This window comes from Nomascus leucogenys, chromosome 18 (assembly GCF_006542625.1).
Source record: "Nomascus leucogenys isolate Asia chromosome 18, Asia_NLE_v1, whole genome shotgun sequence".
Taxonomy (NCBI): domain Eukaryota; kingdom Metazoa; phylum Chordata; class Mammalia; order Primates; family Hylobatidae; genus Nomascus; species Nomascus leucogenys.
Genome location: NC_044398.1, coordinates 24,632,833 through 24,658,761, shown reverse-complemented (window position 1 = coordinate 24,658,761; position 25,929 = coordinate 24,632,833). Strand labels below are relative to the sequence as shown.

At 36.0% G+C, this 25,929-nt stretch overlaps 1 protein-coding gene across 3 annotated transcripts in view; it reads right to left on the bottom strand.

Annotated features, from left to right (window-relative positions):
• Positions 1-25,929, bottom strand: part of ADK (adenosine kinase) — a 581,536-nt gene that overhangs the window by 112,588 nt on the left and 443,019 nt on the right. For all 3 annotated transcript variants that reach the window (XM_003271274.4, XM_003271273.4, XM_003271272.3), the window contains one exon: positions 10,665-10,700. In XM_003271274.4, coding sequence (XP_003271322.1) covers positions 10,665-10,700 — 36 coding nt within the window. The remainder of the gene's footprint in view (positions 1-10,664; positions 10,701-25,929) is intronic.

Below are 25,929 nucleotides of genomic sequence, written 5' to 3'. Positions count from 1 at the left end.
CATAACCACAAAACTATTATCATACTTCAAAAATTATTAACAATGACTAAGTATCAGCAAATATCCAGGCAGTTTTCAAATTCCCAATTAAAGAGAGGTTTTTATAAAGAGGAAAATTTAATTATTTTAGAGGTTTACAGAACATAATTATGCTGACTTTGGAAAAAATACAGTTCTTATAATGTCAATTTTTCAAAGGACTGATTTGAGAGAAAGAAATGCTAGTCCTTTCCTACAAAGACTTAATTTTCTTTAAAAAAGATAAAGTTTAAAAAATGACAAATTAATTGTCAAACTCTGATGCTGTTTTCACACCACATAGGCCATAAAGTTTTACTGAAATCTTTATTGAAGTTTTCTGAAATCTTGAAACCTAACTCTTGAGCTAAAGGCAGAGGTTTTACAATCATCTTTTCAACCATTTTGGATAATTTGAAAATCCACATCTGTATTCAGTGGGCTTTTAAAACTGTCCATAGTTTCGGTCTTTGCTAACAAAACTAGTTTTTTCTATCACTATGCAGTTTCAAATAGTTATAGAGAAAGAAACACCTATCAGAGGGGAAATATAGCTGAGTGGCATAAATAAAGTATATATAAGAGAACAAATAGAATATATGAGAGAGAACACTTAGGCAAGCAAAGCAGACAAGTCACAATGGTTTGCAATGGTTACAAACATCACCAGAAACTGGCATTTTTAAAGGGATGACAATTTGTGGTGAAATATTTTTATATTGTTTGTTCACTCAATATTTAATAAATTCCAGATAATATATGAAGCTAATCTTCCAATATACCTAACAGGATGACTTATAGAGGACAGTTGTTTCTGAAAAGAATAGCCATTTTTAATAGGACAGTGCTGCTGACTTTTCAAACATGCTGACTATTTCGCTTTCGGTTGCTTATTTTAGAACAGGACTAAGCCTGAACTCTGATAAGATGAGAAGAAATTCCCTCAGTTTCAGGAGACAGACTTTTAGAAACGACTAGTAACAGCTGAAAGGACCAAAAAATGCCATGTAATGCCTTCACTCACCTAAATAAGTGTACACATATAATTAAAATGACTCATGTATATTTTGTCAATTTCCTTAGCACAAATATATTTTACTACTATAGGATTTTTGCTTGTGATTAAGTACAGCTCATATTTAATAAAGATAAGAGACAAACACATTTACTTTATCATCTTGAAAGCAGAATCTTATGAATGTACTAGATGTTATTTAAAAGAAAGTCTTTCTTCAAGGTGGTATAAGGAATAAATTAAGAATCAGATTCTGGCTGGGTATAGTGGCTCACGCCTGTAATCCCAGCACTTTGGGAGGCTGAGGCGGGCAGATCACGAGGTCAAGAGATGAAGACCATCCTGGCCAACATGGTGAAATCCCATCTCTACTAAAAATACAAAAATTAGTTGGGCATGGTGGCACGTGTCTGTAGTCCCAGCTACTTGGGAGGGCTGAGGCAGGAGAATCGCTTGAACCCAGGAGGCAGAGGTTGCAGTGTGCAGAGATCGTGCCACTGCACTGCAGCCTGGTGACAGAGCAAGACACCATCTCAAAAAAAAAAAAAGAAAAAAGAAAAAAAGAATAAGATTCCATGGTTGCTTTCTACCAACCCTGTGAGAAGACTTATTTTGTTGAGAGCTTTGGTAATTTAATCAAAGAAACGTTTCTTATGTCTCAAATTAAACCTCATAAAACGGCAATTAAAGGACAAAATAAACTTTCCAAGTACAAAACATAATTCTTCCCAGATGTATGTAAAACTTTATTTCTCCTTCTACAGTAATTCCTCTCCTCTGTCCCCAATAGGTTCTTCTCCCTTATACTTAAGCTCACACATCTTAACAAACAATGAAATTACAAGGACTTTTAGAATATCACAGGCTTGGATTTACTATTTATATGATTTGGGGCAGGTTAATAAACCTTTCTAAGCTCCATTTCCTCATCTACAAAACTAAAAATGTTCACGTTAAAAGATTTTGAGGGATAAGTATGCTAAGATTAGTGGGCAAAAGATGAAAGAAAACAGGATATTTACAGTCTCAAAGTATGTCCCCCTAAGATATTCATTACAGAAGGAAAAATCATAATGTTATAGTAGAGAAAATGGACAGACATCACCTTAACCCAGATAGATCAGTTTAGTGATGCTAAAATTAGTGGATAAAATAGAATGTTTCCATAGCCCCAAAGTAGTATCTCCTCCAAGATATTTATTAAATACAATGGGAATTACAGAGGATAAACTAGCAAACACCACCTAAACCTAGTGATAAAGGTTTAGCATCACCAACAATAAGAAACTGTGACACTGTGTACCTCCCTGATATGATGCACCAAGAAAGGAACATCACTTCTGTGGTTTTCCTGCCAAAAATGCCTAATCTCAATGTAATCATGAGAAAACATCAGACAAACTCAGATGGAAGGACATTCTACAAAATGACTGACCAATACTTTCAAAAGTATAAAGTTCACAAACAACAAGAGTGAGGAACTGTCACAGATTAGAAGAGACTAAGGAGACATGACAAATATGCAATGTGGGATTCGATTCTGGAACAGAAAAAGGAAACTAGAGAAAAAATGGTTGAAACCAGAATAAAGCCTGTATATAGTTCAGTTATTGTAGTTCAATGTTAATTTTCTGTTATTCATTATACTTTGGTTATGTAAGATGTTAATATTAGGGGAAACTGGGTGAAGGGTATGTGGGAATTCTGTACTATTTTTGTAATTTTTCTAAGACGAAAGTTATTTTAAAATAAAAAGTTAAAAACTGTTGTGAGGATGAAAGAAGATGAGGTAAGTGAAATAGCTTAATGCAATATTCAGCACATGCTAAGAACTTAAATATTAATTTATTTCCTCTAATTACTCTCATCTTCATACTCTCTAAAATGGTTACATCCTTAGGTTGCCCCAAAATCGCTAGAAAAGGCTTCAAGAGTTTTGAGTATGGAACATTCAATTATACTATCTATAAGGAAGAAGATGAAGACAGGGAGGAGTAAGAAGTATGAGTTGAAAGCTCATAAAATTGAGCTATGAGCCATGTACATAGCTCTAAAGTGCTCATTAAATCTTAACTTCTCTAGTCAGTAGGTACTATTATTATCCCTGTTTTATAGATGAAGAAACTAAAAGCCATGTATAAAGCTCTAAAGTATTCATTAAGGTAAAGTGTGGTGGCTCATGTCTGTAATCCCAGCACACTGGGAGGTGGAGGCGGGTGAATCGCTTGAGCCTAGGAGTTTGAGACTAGCCTGGGCAACGTAGTAAAACTTCATCTCTACAAAAAAAAAATACAAAAATTTGCTGGGTGTGGTGGCATGCGCCTATAGTCCCAGCTACTTAGGAGGCTGAGGTAGGAGGATGGCTTGAGCCTGGGAGACAGAGGTTTCAGGGAGCTGAGATCACACCACTGCACTCCAGCGTGGGCGACAGAGCCAGATCCTGTCTCAAAAAAAAAAAAAAAAAAAGAGAGAGAGAGAGAATGACATTGGAATTTTGATAGGGATTGCATTGAATCTACAGATTGCTTGAGCCCAGGAGGCAGAGGTTGCAGTGAGCTGAGATCGTATCATTGCATTCCAGTCAGGGCAACAGAGTGAGGCTGTCTCAAAACAGTCAATCAACCAATCAATAAAATAAAGTACTCATTAAATCTGAACTACTCTAGGCAGTAGGTACTAATACAATATACCATTTTATAGATGAAGAAACTGAGTCAGAGACGTTAAGTAATGTGCCTAAGGTCATAAATATAAGTAGTGGAGAACAGACTAGCACCCACAGTCTGACTCCAAGGATAATACACTTAACCATTATTATAGTGCTTCTATAAATGCTAGCAATGTGCTTTTTGTTGTTTTTTATCACAAAACTATAGCATGTTCATCCTAAACCATTTTCCTACCACATTCACAAGTCATTCCTGATCTTGTGTTTAAGTTTGCTATTTTTTCTTAATTAATTTGGCTGATATTTTTATTTTGATTTTCACTTGATTTTCAAGTGATTCTCCTGCCTCAGCCTCCCGAGTAGCTGGGATTACAGGTGCCCACCACCACATTCAACTAATTTTTGTATTTTTAGTAGAGATGGGGGGTCTCACCATGTTGGCCAGACTGGTCTCGAACTCCTGACCTCAGGTGATCTGCCTGCCTTGGCCTCTCAAAGTGCTGGGATTACAGGCATGAGTCACCCTGCCTGGCTGAATTTTAGTTTTTGAGTTCCAAGATATTTTTCATTTCTCGCCGGGCACGGTGGCTCAAGCTTGTAATCCCACCACTTTGAGAGGTGGAGGCGGGCGGATCACGAGGTGGGCGGATCACGAGGTCAGGAGATCGAGACTATCCCGATTAACATAATGAAACCCCGTCTTGACTAAAAATACAAAAAATTAGCCGGGCATGGTGGCGGGGGCCTGTAGTCCCAGCTACTCAGGAGGCTGAGGCAGGAGAATGGGGTGAACCTGGGAGGTGGAGCTTGCAGTGAGCAGAGATCGTGCCACTGCACTCCAGCCTGGGTGACAGAGCGAGACTCCGTCTCAAAAAAAAAAAGATATTTTTCATTTCTCAAAGTCATTTTGAAATCTAATCTCCTCTTCCAACATGTTAGAATGTGTGAGAGAAAGCTGTGTGCTTTATAGTAAAGAGCACTAGACATAGAGAACTGAGCTCTGGTTCTGGCTACATAATGCATTAGCTATGCGACTTTGAAGAAGTAATAGAGCCTTTTTTTTTTTTTTTTTTGAGATGGAGTTTCGCTCTTGTTGCCCAGGCTGGTGTGCAATGGCGCAATTTCAACTCACTGCAACTTCCACATCCTTGTTCAAGCAATTCTCCTGCCTCAGCCTCCCAAGTAGGTGGGATTATAAGCGTCTGCCACCACACCTGGCTAATTTTTTGTATTTTAAGTAGAGATGGGGTTTTATCATGTTGGCCAGGCTGGTCTCGAACTCCTGACCTCAGGTGATCCACCCACCTTGGCCTCCCAAAGTGCTGGGATTACAGGCGTGGGAGCCACCACGCCCGGCCATATAGCCTATTTTTTTAATCTGTTGAACTGATATGGCAATACATGCCCTACCTATCTCTCAAGGTTTGTGCAAGTATGAATGTATTAATGATATGTTGGGAAAGGTTTTATAAACTGTGAAGCATTTTATAAATGTAGAATTATGCTTTTATTGTCATTGGTGATCACATTGTCTTCCAAATCAAAGAATATACGCTCTTCATTCTTTTTTTTTTTTTTTACCTATTTGTATCTTTGTATTTGAATTGAAGGTACATCTCTTTTAGACAGCATATAGTTAGACCTCAGTTTTTTTATCCAGTCTGAGAATTTCTGCCTTTTTATCATATTACTTACTCCAGATTAACATTATTATTAATATAGTTGAATTAATATCTGCCATTTGCTATTTGTTTTCCATATGTCATATTAAAAAAAATATGTTCTATCCCTTCTTTACTGCTTGTTTTGTATGAAATAGGTATTTACCAATGTAGCATTTTAATTTCTTTTTTTAAATTTTTTCTGTTACACACAACTTTATTATTTTGGTAGAACTACATTTCATTTTAATTACTAGTAGTGTTACTACTACTAGAAATTTTTTTAATCATATTTTAATTTCTGAGATACCTGTGCAAAACGTGCAGGTTTGTTACAGAGGTATACATGTGCTATGGTGGTTTGCTGCAGTCATCAACCTGTCATCTACATTAGTTATTTCTCCTAATGATATCCCTCCCCTAACCCCCAGCCCCCAACAGGCCCCAGCGTATGATGTTGCCCTCCCTGTGTCCATGTGTTCTCACTGTTCAACTCCCACTTATGAGTGAGAACATGCGGTGTTTGGCTTTCTGTTCCTGTGTTAGTTTGCTGAGAATGATGATTTCTAGCTTCATCCATGTCCATGCAAAGAACATGAACTGGATTCCTAAAGGATCTAGAACAAGAAATACCATTTGACCCAGCAATCCCATTACTGGGTATATACCCATAGGATTATAAATCATTCTAACATAAAGACACATGCCCACGTATGTTTGTTGCAGCACTATTCACAATAGCAAAGATTTGGAACGAATCCAAATGCCCATCAGTGATAGACTGGATAAAGAAAATCTTTATTCTATTTTTAACCAGCTGGCTATACAAAGGTTAAGCAATCCTGTCACAGTCTACCTAGTTCTGTAGAAAACCAACTGTAGTGTTTCTACACATTGAGTTGTCTAGCCATACCATTTTGTTTTGTTTTCCAAATAGAAACTCCTTTAATAGTTATGCTGTTTATATGATGTGTCAGTGCCAGATTGATCTCATATTCTGTCCCCACTCACTCCATTCCAGTCACACTGGCCTTCTGTCAGTTCCTGGAGTACATAGTACATGAAGTTCTCTCTCGTTCAGAGACCTTTATAGTCCTGTTCTCTCTGTTTGAAATTTGTTTTGCTGTTTGTCTCGCTTTTTTTTTGTTATTGCTAGATATTCATATTTTTAGGGTCATTCCATAGCCATCATGCCTAAAATAGGAACCCTTCCCACATTCTCTTTCATGGTACACTCTCTGGTCACTTCCACTTGTCTTGGGGTCTATCAAAGTGGTATGTACATAGTAAGAGCTCAGTAAATATTTGTTGAATAAATACATGATTAAATGAAGAGAATTAGAAGACTAGCTTATTGCCTTCCCTTAACTGAACTGTTCTAAAATTGTCCTCTTTTGGGGTTCAGGCACCTACAAAAACAACACTGCACTCTCTTAGCCAGCAGGGCCTGATTTAGGGTCTTATTTTCAGAAACTCTGAAACTCTGAGTGATCATTCATTGCACTATTTATATTTGTGAAGAACACAGGAACCTAAAAATCACCTAAGGTAATTCTTTGGTAATCAACACCACCTGAATACATTCTCTATAGACTTTCTATCCATGCTGATCAATGAAACTTTCTGTGATGATGTATATGTTCTATCCTGCATTATCCAATAAAGTAGTCATTAGCTACATAGTCTATAGAGTACTCAATATGTGCCTAGTATGACTGAAGGACTGAACTTAAAATTTTACATTTGATCTTAGCCAAAAGGCTGAGAAGTGATGAATTTTAAATTTTATTTAATTTTAATTAATCCTAATTTAAATAGCCACAGTGGCTAGTAGATGCTGTATTGGATAGCACAATTCCATACTTTTCTCTTTCAGCGGTGTAAGATGAAAGAATCCTCACTGGTCAGAGAAAGACTACAAGTCTAGGATCTTCTGGGTAGTCAGGGGCTATGGAGGAAGTGAAAAAAGGGAAAAGGATTGCTTTGTTTCCCCTATGGGCAGAAGTATTATTCTTAGAGATCTAAAATTAAAAAAGTGAAAATTTATTACTTGGAGTAAAACGAAATAAATGATCCAATAGAGAAGGTATGAATTCTCTTCATCATTTGGCATTTCCTCAGTTGCAGAGACAATGAAAATATAGAGAATATATATATTTAGGTTTTGAGGTATTTTCTTCACTTTAATAATCAATTTTCAATAGTTTAAAAAAGGCTTTATAATGAAACATGCTTTTGAGCACCTTATTTTTATTTATGTTCTAAAAATACGAACATTTAATCGGTTCAGCTCAAGAAAAGCTAGATTTAAAAACACACTCCAGTCTGAACTGATTTTCTAGAATAATAAAAGGCCTTATAAAAGTTTTTACCCCAAGAATTGTCATTTTAAATTCTTAGCAGGTTTGTCATTTAAATCAGGCACTATGCAATTTTCCATCACCTATATATATATATATATATATATAAAATCCTCTCTTCTGCTTTGTGTTCTGCCCAGCTCCAGTTTTTATCTCATTCTCCAGTGCCCTCATAAGCTGCTGCTTCTCACTGAAAATTGCCGAATTCAGTTTAAAGATTTTTTTTTAAAAGTAAAGAATATCTAAAATTTGCAGAGAAGCTAACCAGAATAATAATATACACAAAAAAAACAATGCCACTGAGAATATTTCCTGATGAATAAACACTGGTTATTTTTAGAGGCGCTTGGATTGGTCTGTCAGCAGCCAGATCACTAGTGGCAATACTCAGTGGCTTTTGGAACTGATTGGGATTTATAGTAGAAAATGAGGGTAGGACAGCGGCACTGATGGAAGGAAAAAATACTCACCTTTCCTTTCTTTTAATCTTTTCACTTCTTTCTTCTCATTCATGCTCCAAATTTACAGTCAAAATTAAAGTTAGAAGGGATAAAATGCAGATTTTTGTCTAGTTTGTCACACTAGCGAAGAATATTAACACATTTTCACACAGAAAACTATTAAAAGTGATTTATTTTTGTTTTATTCCTTAAGAATACCAAGTTTCAAACCTATGCTTTCCCATTTCTGTCTAATGACCTAGGAAACTTTAGTGACATTATAAAATCATTGAATTTCTCTAGATAGTGTTCCATACATGGATTACATTTGATTAAAAATATCTATTTGAGGGTACCCTACTCATGGTTCAAATATATTCTGCAATGCTTGTGATGGTTTTGGGAATCTACAAAGAGACACATCAAGATACTATGTGCTTTATTTAATCTAACATATCACTGTCAATATCACTGACAGAGCAGTTTTGCTATGTCAGGAGGTAATAAGGTATGTGATTATAATCATTATCATTTTGCTTATATGCTGTAATCAATTATGGCAGATTTATGGCAAAAACAATTCTAGAATCTGTAAGTAAGAACTAATGGAAAGGTTAATATAGTGCTAGTTAGTAGAAAATAGAAAAAGTAGTTTGTTGCTATGACCGAATGTAAACCAGGCATATGAAAAGCAAGTAGCTCAAGGGGGAAATAAAAGTATTAATCAGGCTTAATAAACTATTTTTTAAAAACTGCTATGTAGATACTACAGGATCATGATCATTTGTTATACAACAAATTATATTTCTAAGTATCTGCAAAACTGGTTATTTTATAGAACCAAAAATACATTTTTTATGGTAACACAGTAAACTGACAGGATACAAATGTATGTTCTGAAAGTTTTTTTCTATGGAGAATTCTGATGTATCAACAGATAATATAATTTTTTTAATATTAAAACTTAAGTAAAACTTTAAAAAATTCCTGAAAATTTTTATTTATATTCTCATGATCAAAACATTTGACTTTTTAATTGAATATTCCCGTGATTACATTTTGTTCTACATATAATTGCCAGTTTGGGAAATTAAAATGTGAAACTTAAATTAGAAAAAAACCCACTACTTGGAAATCCTTTTTCTATATGTGACTTAACCCTAGATTTACTATAATATGGTAAAGCACAAAAAAGCAAACTTGTAAGAAACTATCACAGTTCCTAATAATTGAGTACAAAGAAGCAAGGTTCCCTACTCTGGAGTAGTTCTTTTATAGGATCTTCAGAATAGAATATCTGTATCACATGTTCCTTGTCTTCCTCTATGAAGAGGAAGCTCTATGTCTGGTTTGTCAAGTCTGATGACATGAATAACATGAACATGTATTACTTTGTTGCTTGATAATCTGCCTTTACTACATTTAAATAGAGTTTCACAAACTCATATAATATCTAGAGTTCAAAGTGAGCTTACTAGTCCTTACCGATACTATTCAATCACCACTCACCTCTTCCCTACTTGATAGACAATACTGAATATGCAAATAAAAAGAAAGTTCCTACATTTCGGCTGTGGTTAGATTAAATTTTTAAAAATTACTACCCTGTAACATTTTACGTTGCTGTAAGAACACAACATTCTACATAGTTCACTCAATAAATATCATAGTCATAAAAAACTCCAACTTAGTTAATCCTCTGTCAGTTAACCTGGGTTCATATTAGTCAGTGTTTTCTAACAATCAGTTGGAAGAGGGGTATTATACAGATAAAAAACATGGTTATCTCAATTTTGCCAACAACAACCACATGGAGTTTTCAATCTTGACAGGATAACACTTGTATCAGGAAAACAGAATTAGGACCTAGAAATTAAATCCAATTATTGATATTTTATTTCAGAAAATGTATGTATATTTTATGCTACCTCCCTCTCCCCAGAAAAAAAGAGGGAGAGAGAAGAAAAGATAGGTTCAAACAGTAAGTTTATAAAAGCAGGATTTAAATTAATCAGTTCCTAACAACTGTTAAGTACAACCTTTTAGAAATTAATCTGCATAATGATAATCTACATGTGATAGGGCTGAAATTATTTAAATGACATTATATTTCATTATTTAGTCTTGTTCCACCACTGCTTTAGCAGTGAATCCTTATGAAATGTAATGCAGCTAATGAGGTAGCTTTTTAACTGAACAAACTGACAGGCCCCATATCTGCAGAGGCAGCTTGAAACCGTGCCCAACCTCTTGGCTTCCCAAGAGGCTTTTCAAAATTCAATAAATAACATCTGTAGGCGATGTTGGGTGCAGACCTAGCAGAGTGCGTCATAACACTGTGCTGGCAGAACAAAGAAACCATGACGACTGCCAAGTTTCCATGGCAACTGCTGCGAGGCTCTGAGAGTATAATAGCACATCAATCACTGTCCAAAAGAACTTCATTATCAGCTAGAAAAAACCTTTAGGATCTGTTTAGTGTGCAATTGTGGGTTAACTCACCTCAAAGCCTTGCTCTCTAGCAAAAGTGGCAGCTTCCTGAAATAAAAAAAAAAAGAACAGTTAATTATAAAGTGCTCAGTAATGAAGAAATAATCCATTTTTTGAAACTCATTCAGTCTTCTTTTTTACACAATTATCTCAATATACCCACATAGTTCAATTTTTATTCTTACAGCAATAAAGATTTCTTTTTTCCCTTGGAACAATAATAAAAAAAAAAGGCAACCTAATGTCAACACACTTCACAAGTTGGAATAAAGAAGATGTAGTACATGTTTTTACTGTAGCTGCCACAGTGAGTTCAGGTGTTCTGACCTCAGCAAAGAAAGACAATCCAAGGGATATGCTGGTGGTTGTGTTTTTAATTAAAACAATACCTCTCAAAAAGCTCTTATGTAGAGAAGAATGCCTGCTAATAAATGTATAAATTCAGAAAAATCATCTTTTTGCAATCCTCATAATGAAATTTATGCAGGCAAGGATCCTCAGTAGATGTTAAATTCATTGGGTAAAAAGGATGATAGGGAACTGGGTATTTCCATGGAATCAAAGTACCTCAGATTATATGCTGGTCACGGGAGCAAAGCATAACTTTATAATGGAAGGATCAAGCTGTCATCACTTTAACCCAGTGATCGATGCTATCACTTATCATCACTAATAGTGGGATCACCAAATATTCTTTGCCTTCTGTTATGATGCAGTGTGAAGTTCACAGCATCACCTATAAAGTATTCTAACCTAAATACTTTAACATGAATTAATCAAAACCTTAGTCAAGTAACTTGCAGTCTATAAGAAATACAGAGGATAGGGGAATAAGTTAAAGTATACACAGAGAAAGCAATTGAAAAAATTCATAGGGTAGGACATTCTGCAGGACAATTAGCTTAATGTTTTTAACTGGTCAATGTAATGATAAAGTAGAAAAGGGAAAATGACCAAGAACAATGTATAAACCTTAATTGGTTTATACAAACCAGCTATAAAAGACATTTTTGCAACGAGGGGAGAAATTTGAATCTGAAATGAAAATTAGATAATACTAGGAATTATCAATTTGATTTTAAAAGTCCTTGATTCTTAAGATGAATCCTGAGGTATTTAGAAATGAAATGTCATTATTTATTTTAGAATACTGCAGAAAAAAATTAAAATGAAGCAAAAGTGGGAAAATGTTAACAAGTGTTAAATCTAGATGTATGTGCTATGTAGGGGTCCAATGTCTCCTTTTTTGTTTGAAATTTTTTAATAATAAACAGTCCAAAAATCCTCTTTAATATAAGATGACAGGGTAACAATAGTTGAGCATTAAAAATACGTACGGTTAAAAAATTTTAATACGCAAAGTTCTTCTAGATTTTAAATATCTTAAGGACACAATCTAATGATTATTATGTACCCTAAGGCTCTTATAATAGGTTACTAAATGACAAAAATACATATGTGTAATCAAATCCTTTCCCTTTCTTCACTCTTTGTGCATATACTTTAATTTTAGGACTGATAGAAAAGGGAGGCAATATTACTTTTCAACTCTACTTCCCTCTTGAAAATGAAAAAAAAAAAAAAAAACTGCAGACAACTGTCAAGATTCTCTACATCTTAACTCACATTCTTCCAAAATTATCTTTGCCAAGAGATATTAATAGAAGGATGGGATTTGAGCCTGAGTAGTGAGCAGATCCAACTCAACTAAAACGACTATAGCGTCAAGCCATGTAAGGCAGAAAGTATAGTCAGTGTCTTCAGCAGAAATTTGGGAAAATATTGGGAAAAAAATATATGTATGCACCTATGGTCCAATGTACTAATAACCTATAGGTTAGAGAACCATTTTGAGGATTTAGAAAGGTCAAAATGTATGATTACAGCTAAACACTGAAGTCAACAGAAAGTGGTAAGTTGAAAGTACAACTCCTTACGCTATTTACTAGAGAAACATAAGCCTGACCAAGTTACCCTTAGTTCATGTAGACAAAAATAATCAAATAAATATTGATCTTGACAACTGGTCAATTTGTGCAAGCAAGGTTAGAACTTTGTACATCACATAGTCAATAACATTTGCTGGCGGTGATATCAAGGAATAGGATAAGGTTCAAAAGCTATTGATGTAGTGCTTCCCAAGCTGTCACTCTGAACCAAGCAAATTCTTATACGAAAAAGACAACAAAAAAGCTATACTAGAACCATTTATTTGTATGGAACTTCATCAGGGACATAAGAGAACCCCAGGGGACTGTAAGACAAAGTTCAAAGGAAGAATCTGTAGGACTAAAATTGCCCTAAGCCATGAACACTCAAAATTCACATACAGTAAAATTTTTTAAATGTCCAGTTTTGCTCAAATATAAGAAATTAACTGTAGCCAGGCGCGGTGGCTCACGCTTGTAATCCCAGCACTTTGGGGGGCCGAGGCGGGCGGATCACGAGGTCAGGAGATCGAGACCACGGTGAAACCCCGTCTCTACTAAAAATACAAAAAATTAGCCAGGCGTGGTGGCGGGCGCCTGTAGTCCCAGCTACTCGGAGAGGCTGAGGCAGGAGAATGGCGTGAACCCGGGAGGCGGAGCTTGCAGTGAGCCGAGATTGCGCCACTGCACTCCAGCCTGGGTGACAGAGCGAGACTCCGTCTTAAAAAAAAAAAAAAAAAAAAAAAAAAAGAAATTAACTGTAAAAAATTTTGTGTGTCTGTGTGTGTGTGTGTGTATATATATATATATATTTATTTATTTATTTATTTATTTATTTTTGAGACAGAGTTTTGCTCTTGTAGTCCTGGCTGGAGTGCAGTGGTACGATCTTGGCTCATTGTAACCTCTGCCTCCTGGGTTAAAGGTATTCTCCTGCCTCAGCCTCCCAAGTAGCTGGGACTACAGGAGTGTGCCACCACGCCCAGCTAATTTTGTATTTTTAGCACAGACGGGGTTTCACCATATTGGTCGGGCTGGTCTCGAACTCCTGACCTCAGGTGATCCACCCGCCTTGGCCTCCCAAAGTTCTGGGATTACAGGTGTGAGTTACTGTGCCCAGCCCAAAAAAATTATTTTTAAAAATTAACTATGATCTGTTATGGTATGGAGCTAACTGCAAGAAGACACATATATAAATGTCAAATCATTATCTTTTAAGGAAACCAGGCCCTAGGATACTTCCATGTCTGTAAACTATTTCAAGCATCAACATATTTCTGACTGAGGAAAGATGTACTTAAAAAAAGTCAACTCAATTTTTTTGTCTTAGTGGCCCCTCACACAGGTTTGCTGAGCTGTGCCCTATCACTAGAAAAGCTAAGCTTGTTGTTCTGTGGCTTAAAATGATCTTATCTTCTGATTTCCTCCCACCTTCCTTTGATCTTGGACTGGTGCCCCAAGTCACTCCATTAGAGAAGGCAGCTGGCTCATATCACTGCAGACTTTCCCACAGCTAACCTCTGATCTGAAGGTGTTTGTAGATACAATGATGGAACAACATTTATTTTTCCCTGTCAGCAAAACAAACAAAACAACACAGGGGAACAGTTTGACCCAGTAAGAATTTTAAGCACAATTTTAGTTGTCAGATTCATGACATGTAGAGGCAGAAAAAAAAGACATTAGGTCAGAAAGTAAGGAAGAAAGAATAGGCATAGATGGTGGGCAGAAGAGTAAGAGAGGTTCCAAATATCAGAGATAATTCCAAGTGAACTGATCGCACTAAATTGAAAAGGACTTTTTAGTGTGCCTTTGCAGTAAAAGTGAGAAAAGAAAACAAGCAAGTCCCCATCTGTGCTGCCCCAGGGTGCCTCGTACTGAGTTTCACAAATCTAATGAAGCAGTCAGGTTAAAATCCAACCACAGAGTGGATGTGACATGTGGAGAACAGCTCGGGTTAGAAGAGAAAAGCAGGGCGGTTCCTAATGCAGGTGATTATCCATGTGATAATCATTATATTTACAGGCTTTCCATTTTAGATCTGACATCAAAAATCACAAAGGAGGAGGGATTAAGGAAATAAACAACCGACACAGAGGCTTTCCTGCTCCCCTGAGAGTATAGCAATTTCATTCATGCATGACAAGCAACAAAAGCAAAACTAAACAGTCCAGGAAAGAGTATTTCTGAGAAGGCTGGATTTCACATTAATACTTTTTTCCATTTTGATAACTTTCACTATTACTCAGTTTCTCAGTCAGGTCACATTTTCAGAATCAGTTCTCATTGTGGTCTATGCTATAATACAGTATCAATTTTGGTTTACAATGAATGATACTCACATAATATGTCCTTTACAACAACAGAGCCATTTTTTCCTTCCTGGAATTGGGTGTTGTGAATAAAATGATATATAATTAAAGTCTTAGACTCTCATCTACACCACACCACTTAGGTTTTGCCGTAGGCTTGCTGCTTCAGCAACCAGGGTAAAACAACAACCAAATATAATTTTTGAATGGAGGTTAGGGAAAAACTATGTTAATCAGGTTAATGAAAACTATGGAATACTTACATTAAGAGCTATTTAAAGGGATTAGCAAGACACTATTAAAAAGCACAATCCTCAGATTATGCAGGAAAGGAAAGAAACTCAAGTGCACGTTTGTGTATATGAAAGACAACTATGAAGGAGAAAACTTTCTCTACATTTCATCTGATAACACAAGTTCTTACTTATAAAGTAGAATTATCTACAATCAATATTAAACTAAAACCGTAACTTGCCCATACTCACTGCAATTCCAATTATTTGTTACTAGTTACATAAAAACACAATGATTTCTGTATATTGACAAGCCAAGGGGGAATGGAGCCACCAGACCAGGTCTGTTTATTTACTTTGCTTCTTCATCTCTCCATGCAACAAACATTTACCTCCTAAGTGTAGTTTTAGGCTGCTAGCATCTGTGTACATGTGTATCACTGCTACAGCTGTTACAGGCCTTATAATGATATTAGACTTTGACTCAATAATACTATAACTCCTAAATGGAGTGGTACAGGTGAGAGTTTAAGAGAGGGGGGTGTCTGTCTCTCTTTCTCTCTATATATGTATAAAAATCTCTGTATAATAAAAATTCATATAATTGTATATAAATTTAGAGGTATAATATTCTCCTTGAATGGCTTTAAGTGCAACATAGTACTGGTAGGAGGCAATTATAGCCAATGGAAAGAGTACAGGGTCTAGAATCAAAAGGCCTACACTAAGGTCCCAGTTTTACAGATTATTTGCTATGTAATCTTGAGCCAGTCACTCAGTATATCAATTTCTTCATCAATAACATTGGGGTTAACCATACCTATTTCGCTGCATTGTTGCTAGGAATAAATGAAATACTTCATGTGAAACTGAAATCATTTTGCCTATTGATTCAAGTTCTTGTTAAGATCTCAGGATAAATAAATGAGTGTCAGAGCACCTAGAGTACATTTAATGATCTGTCCTATCTGTGGATTATATGTGTAGGAGGCAGTCTTCAAAATGGTTTTCAATGATCCTTGAACCTGGTATTCAAATCCTTGTATATTCTCCTCCCCTTGAATGTGCTCTAGACCTAGTGACTTGCTTTAACAAATATATGACAAAAGTGATGGTATGTTTTGTTCATCTTCTTGATCACATGCCTTCTCTCTCTGAGCCCTCGCTCTAGGAGAAATAAGTTGCAATGTTGTGAGGACTACGGAGAGGTGCATGATCAGTAATCAGTGAGGATCTGAGGGCTGTGACCAGACACAAGTGGGCTTGGAAGAAGATCCTTCCCTAGCTGTGCAGCGAGATGACTGCAAACCTGGTTGACACCTTTATTAAAAGTCTTATGCGAGCCAGGGGCACCAAGCTAAGTGAGCAGTGCCTGGATTCCCTATCCCACATTTTATATATGAGGTTAACAAGAAAAACTCAGATAATTTCACATTCAAATTATGTTAATAAAAACTTCAAAGTGGCCAGGTGCAGTGGCTCATGACTGTAATCCCAACATTTTGGGAGGATTGCTTGTGTCCAGGAATTTGAGACATGCCTGGGCAACATAGCAAGACAACAAAAACCAAAGCTTCAAAGCAAGTGTGGTCAGCAGATCAGAGGGTAAGCAAATTCTGGAAAGAAAATTTAGATATATGCTATCTAAATGGCTTTGTATACCTGATTATGGTCAATCATTTCTCCAACACAGATTAACCAGGAGATAGTATCCTTTGCATGAAATTTATTTGAAGTTTCAGTTCGATGTCTTCTGTTATTCTGAAGCAATGATTGTGTTTCTGATACTAAAATAAGAGTATTAAGTAGTGCTAGAATCCTCAGATGAGAAAAACAATATTGAGTCAAAGTCTCCTACCACTAGAAGTCTGCAACAGCTGTAGCAGTGACATAACTCTGTCATGCTGAAATTTAACAATAAAGAACTACCCACTGTGTATTTCTTTTCATACAATATATCACAACATAAAGACTTATATTGCTAAAGCTTCTAAATATTTTCTCATGCTGTCCTTCAAACTATGAGTTACCTTTATGTTATCTATCACACCATTTATATACTTTCTTATGATACTACATTAGTATTATACTATTTTAACTTATGCATTATTTCTGTTAAGGGAAAACTTTAATTTGTAAATAAAGTAACTGAAGGCTGGAGAAAATTGTTGCATAAAATGTGAGTCTGGGAACCCCTTTTAAAAGAAATTTCATTCACAAAAGTATCTCTACTAGCTTTTCCAAAGAATATATCATATAGCTTTTTGGAGATTTTCAACCTGTGCTCTGACATTTATTACCATATGCTTCCTGTCTACAGAATGCTGAATAAAAATATTATTTAACATTTTATTGAGTGCCAAAAACTCTATGGGGCAATGTATAGCTATAAAGACACTCATGCCTCTATCCAATAGGTTTATAAAGACACTCATGCCTCTGTGTCCAATAGGTTTATAATAAAAATTAGATAGACAGTATATAAATTATACCTCAATAAACATAACTAAAAAAATTAAGAAACGCAGGCAAAAAAATAAAGTTTAGTTTACAAGAAACTTAACTGTTTTGCAAAGTGATTAACTGACTTGTCTATTCTAGCAAGGAGAGTTGTTCATTCCCACTTTTAAGCATACTTAATTTAGTAACTAAAGAACAAATTAAGTTAGGAAAAAGTGCTTCATCAAAACGTAAGACAGACGAGCTACTTAGACTAACTTCTTTCAGAATAACCCAAGTTTTTAGTATTAAAGAACAAGAAGAAAGAGGCTGGCATAAGAAAAATGTTAGGACAGTAGCCCTATTATTGGGAATTTTATTTCCATTTTTATTTTTTATTTTTTTTTTGAGATTGGGTCTCACTCTGTTGCCCAGGATGGAATACAGTGGCAGGATCACAGCTTACTCCAGCCTCAACCTCCCAGGCTCAGGTATTCCTCCCACCTCAGCCTCCCAAATAGTTGGCACTACAGGTGTGCACCACCATGCTCAGCTAATTTTTGTATTTTTTTGTAGAGACAGGGTTTTGCCATGTTGCCCAGGCAGGTTATTTCCATTTTTAATGAGATAATATGTGGTTGGCATAAAGAACACATTCAACAAATGTCAGTTCTTTTCCTTTCTATCATTGGATTCTCGCAAAAACCCTAAAAATTAGCATTATTTTTATCTTACAGATGAAAATTTGAAGGTTCAGAGAGATTCAAGTATGTCCAAGATCATACAGCAGGTAATTGTTATAGGCAGCATTTAGATCTGAGGCTTTCTGAATGGTCTCCTGCTGATGAACTCTTTCAGGTTTTATATGTCTGAAAAAGTATTCTGCTTTTTTTTTTGAAAGGTATTTTCACTGGGTCTAGAATTCTGGGTTAATAATATCTTTCCTCCTGTGTTCCAAGGTCTAGCTTGCATTGTTTCTGTTGAGGAGACTGCTGCTATTCTTATCTTTGTTTCTCTGTATGTAATGTATTTTTGTTGTTTTTTTTTTTTTAGAACCCTAGCAACTTTAAGTATTTTTTCTTTATTATTGATCTTATGCAATTTGATTATGTTCCTTGGTGTAGCTTTTCAGTGTTTCTTCTTCTTTTGGTTTGTTGAGCTTTTTGGATTTGTGGGTTTACAGTTATTATCAAATTTGGAAAAATTTCAGCCCTTATGTCTTCAAATATTTTTTCTGCCCCCCTGCCCCATCCCTAGTCTTTATATATTTGATCACCTAAAGTTGTCCCACAGCTCGCAGTGACACTGCTTGTTTTTCCAGTCTTTTTTTCCCTCTAGGTGTTTCATTTTGAACAGTTGCTATTGCTATGTTTTCAAGACCCTTAATCTTTTCTTCTGTAATGCTACATCTTATCCAGTGTACTTTTCACCTCAGACATGGTATTTTTTATTTCTAGAAATTAGGTCTTTTTTACATTTCCCACATCACTCTTTAATAGGATTATGTTTTTATTTACCTTCTTGAAATACAGAATATATTTAGAAATGCTGTTTTAACATCTTTGTCAATGAATCCTAACATCTGTATCATTTCTGAATCCATTTCTGTTAATATTTCTCTTCATTATGGGTTGTATTTTCCTGCTTCTTTGCATGAATGGTTATGTGTGTGTGTGTGTGTGTGTGTGTGTGTGTGTGTGTGTGTGTATTTATTATTGATTGAGACAGGGTCTTGCTGTTGCACAGGCTGGCCTCGAAATCCTGGGCTCAAGCGATCCTCGTTTCCACCTCTCAAGTAGCTAGAAACTATAGGCATTTGTCATTGTGCCTGGCTTACTTATTTATTTTTTAACAATGCCTTTCTCAGGTAATGAAAGGTAATTTTTGATTGGATAACAGACATTATGAATTTTATGTTTTGGGTGTAGAATATTGTATTAGTCCATTTTCATGCTGCTGATAAAGACATACCCAAGACTAGGCAATTTACAAAAGAAAGAGGTTTATTTGGACTTACACTTCCACGTGGCTGGGGAAGCCTCACAATCATGGTGGAAGGCAAGGAGGAGCACGTCACATCTTACATGGATGACAGCAGGCAAAGAGAGAGAGCTTGTGCAGGGGAACTCCTCTTCTTTTTTTTTTTTAGATGGAGTTTTTCTCTTGTTGCCCAGGCTGAAGTGCAATGGCACGATCTCAGCTCACTGCAACCTCTGCATTCTGGGTTCAAGCAATTCTCCTGCTTCAGCCTCTCAAGTAGCTGGGATTACAGGCATGTGCCATCATGCCCGGCTAATTTTGTATTTTTAATAGAGATAGGGTTTCACCATGTTGGTCAGGTTGGTTTTGAATTCCTGACCTCAAGTGATCCACCTGCCTCGGACTCCCAAAATGCTGGGATTACAGGTGTGAGCCACCATGCCTAGCCAGCAACTCCTCTTTTTAAAACCATCAGATCTTGTGAGACTTATACACTACCATGAGAATAGGACAGGAAAGACTTGCTCCCATGATTCAATTACCTCCCACTGGGTCCCTCCCACAACACGTGGGAATTCAAGGTGAGATTTGGATGGGGACACAGCCAAACCATATCAAATATTTTGTTTTTCATTATATATTTTGAGGGCTACTTTAATGGCCCTAACTTTATTCTGAAATTCAGTTGGTCACTCAAAAACAACTTGATTCTTTACAAGCTTATTTAGAAGCTTTGCTAGGTGAGATGAGAGCAGCTCTTAATCTAGAGCTAATCTTGTCCCCAACTGATGTAATAGTCTTTTGAGTACTAAAAAAGATGTCCAATTTATTAGAGGCTTTTCCACTGTGATTATTGGGGCTATAAACTATTATTAATCTTATCTGAGTTCAGGAAATGTTCCGCTTATTCCTTTCTAGTGGTTTTATCCCTGTCCCTGAGTAGTTTCCTAGCATACTTATGTGGGTCAGTAGTCAGCTTAAAAATCAAAGGAGAGCCCTCTGCAGATATCCAGTCTGTGTGCTCTATCTCTGTGAAGCTCTGTCTTCTCTGGCACTGTCTTATGCAAATTCTAGCCACCTTGGCTTTGTCTTCATTCAGTTGGGCCACTGGGTTCTGTTTTGGATCTCCTTCCTGCAGACTACAGACTGGAAGCTATCTAGGCAGAATGCTATGGAAATTGTAGGGATGCCTCATTCATTTTCTCTCAGGGATCACTGCCCAGTAATGTCTAGTGTCTAAAAACTCTTATGTTATATACCTTGTCTGGTTTTTGCATTGTTTGAGGAAGGAAGATAAATCTGGCCACTCTTACTCCAGTACATCCAGCAGAAGTTCAGTGTGGATCCATTTTAAAGTATAGATGCTAAAGGATCCTGCCATATTCAGTAAGTCTGTAATCCTCCATTTATTAGTTTAAAAAATGTATCAGGCCAAAGACAAGATCACTTGATCAGATATATTAAATGTGCCTTACCTTATTCTTCAATTTTTTTTTTTTTTTTTTTAAGACAGGGTCTCACTCCGTTGCCCAGGCTGGAGTGCAGTGGCATGATCTCAGCTCACTGCAACCTCTGCCTCCCCAGTTCAAGCGTTTCTCACACCTCAGTCTCCCTAGAAGCTGGGACTACAGACACACGCCACCACACCCAGCTAATTTTTGTATTTTCAGTAGAGATGGAGTTTTGCCATGTTGGCCAGGCTGGTCTTGAACTCCTGATCTCAGGTGATCCACCTGCCTCGGCCTCCCAAAATGTTGGAATTACATGCCACCATGAGCCTGTACCAAACATGTACATGTAAAAACATGGTGGCTAAGATGTAGCCACCACGTCCAGCTACATTTTATTTTATGAAGGATATAGTTCTTGATGTACTAAACCATAAACATTCTACTTTACCATAATCTACATTTGACACGCTCTGAAGAATTACCTACTCAGTTGTGAATCCTCCTTTATTTTACATATTCTATATTACTGTAATTTTCTTGCTTTTTGTCTTACCAACTAGAAAGTTCTGTATAGCTAATACATCTTTACTTTTTTTTCCCTGGTCCTCTCTTCCAACCAATAGAGGGCTCTACCATAATGTATAATCAATACATTATGCTAGGATCAGCAACCTACAGCCTATAGGACAAATTCATCCTGCCACCTGTTTTTATAAATAAAGTCTTATTGGAATACAGCAAATGCCTATTTGTTTCCATATTATCTATGGTTGTTTTTATGCTACCACAGACAGAGTTGAAGTAGAGTAGCTTAACAGAGACCATACTACTTGGACTTTCATTAAAAAAAAAAGTTTGCTAGGCTGGACATGGTGGCTGTTAGCCTTAAGATAAGTAAAATATGTATCTTTTGACAGGACTTCCTTCATTCATTGGCAACACAATTTAAAAACCAAATAACTTATATTAATAAAAAGGCACTAACAGACAAGATAAATAACCAATTTTTTATAAGTTTAAATACCTGTTTATGTAGAATAATGAGAAAGAATTCACTGATCAGTGCTTAAAATTAGATGAAAAGAAGAAAGAAGACCTCAGATGGGGAGAGATCAGCACCCTTGTTAAGTGCTTTTCTAATAATTCCTTCCACTTTGTTCAAATGTGAACCAATGTCCTTTATATTTCCCACATCCACATCCCATGGTCCTTCCCAAGTTGTCAAGGTGTGATAATCATTGCCACTATAAGTCTCCTCCTCCAGGGCTACTCTAATGGCCTTAACTTAGTCTACTCTAGAAGTTTTACAAAATTCACTCTTGAAAAAAAGTAAAAACAAAATGAAAATGATACATAAAACACAAAAATGAACAAATATACAGGGTACAGTTTTATTTTTTAAACTACTGTGAATAAAGTGGTAAGAGTGAGGTGTGAGATGTGCTAGATGAATACGAACTATAAAGAGAGAGCACTAGTTTTTAGCTATTTTGACTAGAACATATCACAAAAGGTCTACTACTCTTTGGCTCTTTTGATTTTTAGAGGGAGAAGAGGGAATAGAACTAGAAATTCCAGTAATATTCATAGTCTAAAATAGTACTGGATAAAATAAAAAAAGAAACTTACAGGACTACATTGTAATTTTTTTTAAATGTAACAAAATGGAGTAAAAACAGAGCAGCATCTACTTTCCTACACCTAGTGAAAAATGAAGGTAATATCCCCCAGGTCAGAATTTTTACTTATGGATAGCACAACCCATCTAAATACTACCAAAAGCCTCTTCAGAGGTAGCAGTAGTAGAAAGAAAAAAGAAAAAAAAAACTTTAAAAAAGCTAACATATAAAATCAACAAATATTACCAATAACTAGTATTATTTTCTTCTTTCTTGCCAGCTGATTCATAGTAATTATGTACAGATTGTATTGTAATGCGGCTGTCTTAGAAACAAATCCAACATAGACAAGATTTTTCACAATGGCCAGTGGGAATTAGCAAGGACAACCATAGAAATAATCAATACAGGTCTCTTAAGTAAAAAACAAAACTACCCCACAACTACAAAGAAGTCAGAGAGAAAAATCTAACATGCACGAAAAAGAAATTGGCCAAATGTACAAGTTAGACTATTCTCTCTCTCTCTCACACACACACACATACACACACATACAGAGAGAGAGAGAGAGAGAGAGAGAAATAATACAAAACACTCAGTAGAGCATGTAGTAGATGGTGAATAAATACTAAATTGAAAGTAGGTACCACTGCTATATGGAAAAGAAATAGGTTTTAAGAGATACTGAATACTTCTGCAAAGTTCATACTGGATTTAATAATGAAACAGGAGCCAATTGTCTTAGGAGCCAATTATCCCAAAACAGAATCAAGAAATGTATCTACCATGTAGACCCTCCTTTCAGAATGTGAGATAACAGATTATCCAACCTTAGTGCTTGCTTGTGGTATTCTGTAGTCTCCATGACAAAGAATGAGTTCTGCTTGAGTATCAACAACACAATGGGAATTGAAGGTAATACAGCATGTAGGTAGTTACAAAGTAGTGGCATTTCTATTGTACTGAACATTATAAAGCAACTGGGCTAACAGATGAGATGTAAAATTAACTTTTTGTTAACAGCCATCTGACTTATGATAAATAATACTACAAATTCCACCTACACTTATCTCAGAAACTGTTTTCTCACGGGTCACCAACCTCAGTCTTTCTTCTTGACCTTTTTGAATAGGACTTGATCTCATTTTTTCCAGAGAAGAAGGATTTCTGCATAGTGTAACATTTAGAAATATTTATTTAAGATACAAATTGAGTATTCATTCCCTTTTATTCTTTCAGAGATTTAATTTTAATTCCTATCCAAAATTTCTTAGCATCTCCAATTACTTTTCATTTTGTGGCTAAACATTTTCTTTCTTTTAGGTCTTTGGTCAATTTTCCCCATGCACTCTAGCATATTTAATTTCTCTCTTTTGGATCTTCCAACTCCACTGAATAATTTAATATATGAAAAATGAGACTTTATTGATATTTTAGAATTTGAATTTCCCCACCCTTTCCTAGGAACTCTCTTCCCTTCTTTTCTGTTGCATATCTTTATTCCCATTTTCTCACTTTCCTGTTGCTTATTTGCTACATTCCCTAAATGCAGTCTTTCTCTAAAAGTTCAGTTTTTAACTTTCCAATCTTTTCTCTTTACTTTTTTTCCTCTGGGGTGGGGGGTAATTTCTATTATTCCTTTCCTTTAACATCGTAAGATATCCTGCCTCACTTTCTGTGTCCTTTTGACACTTTCTTCAAGTTCTATCAAGTCCATTTTATATGCATAAGCCCTATAATACCTATAACTCTTGTCTCCAATCCTACTCACTCAAAACTAGGTCAGGCCTGTATTAATTCTTACACAGGTTTTTGTTGTAGTCTCTTAACCAGTCTCCAGTACTAGTCTCACTCAGTTTGAAGGCATCCTTGCACACAACTGTTAGATTCATTCTCCTAAATATCAACTCTGATTAGCTTTTGCTTGAAAAAACTAACTACTGCTTCCTGATAAAAGTTCCAGTTCCACAGTCTGACTTTCAGAGGTCCTTCATAACCTGCCCCTACTTTTCCTTTCCAGCCAGATCTTTTACTATTCCCTTATACATGTACCAGGTGCCACTCAAACTAGAATACCTGCTATTCTCTGAACATGCCCCAGGCTTTTTTGCCTTCATGCTGCCTCGCACATGTAGGCACTAAGTGAATTAGAATACCTTCAACCACTCTTGTCAAAATCCTACCCATCCCTCCAGGGTTAGTTCAGCCATCTTTTGCATAACAGAAGTCTTCTTGAATTGTTCATGTTCTCTCCTTTCTCTACCTCCAGGAGTGGCTTTCTGCATTGTACAAGAATTTGGCTCAAGTTGTAAAGGCTTCTTTTATAACAATTATGTGCAGACTGCAGACACAGTTATTTGTATAGATAGCTTATCTCCTCTACTAGATTATACATACTTGGTGCAGAAACTCTTTTTCATTTAGTATCCTCAAAGCATCTAACATACTACTCTGCATAGAATAGATAATAAATCCTTGCTGATTTACCAAATAGTAAGGATAAAGCACTCACCTACATTAAGCAAAGAAGAAAAGAGAAGCCCTCAAATAAATCTGTATTAGATTGACACGGACTTGATTTTTTGTGGTTCATACTTAATTTTGGGGATCAGAGTTGACTGACTTTAGTGGTCTGAATATTCTTCTATTATGCTATTTTTATGTTGCATTATAATTTATTTATAGTCTATTTCCCCCCACCTAGTTTATCAGCTTCTTCAAAACAAAGTTTTCTATCACATCCTAAAACTAACTGCCTCACACATAGTATGAATTAAGTAAATGTGCATTAGAATGAGTTAATTTGCTTATTCTAGTAGTAGAATCTTTGCTTACAAAGGTAAGAAACTTTTCTACTCATATGCATTAAGATTTTTCAGGGATGGTAGCAAAGATCTGGCTAAAAACTTGGGAAAGTACTGGTCTGATGTGTTCTATAAGAGTATTTATGCAATCCATATTTTGGGCCATTCCTGCAGTTGTCCTGCTGTGGGAAGTTATCCTCAAGGATTATGGTATTGTTTCATTTCTAATATCAAACAAAATCAGGGAAAGAGATTTTCCTGAAATAATATTGTATTTAAATCTTTAATTACAATTGTATTTTCAAAGATGTATGCAGTCCAGACATTACTGGTAGATACTGGATATCAAAGAGTACAATAAAGCAGAATAACAAAGCCAAAGCCAAATGCTTTCCTATGAAAGTAGCAAGAATGGCCAGGCGTGGTGGCTCATGCCTGTAATCCCAGCACTTTGGGAGGCCGAGGCAGGCAGATCACAAGGTCAAGAGAGTGAGACCATCCTGGCCAACAT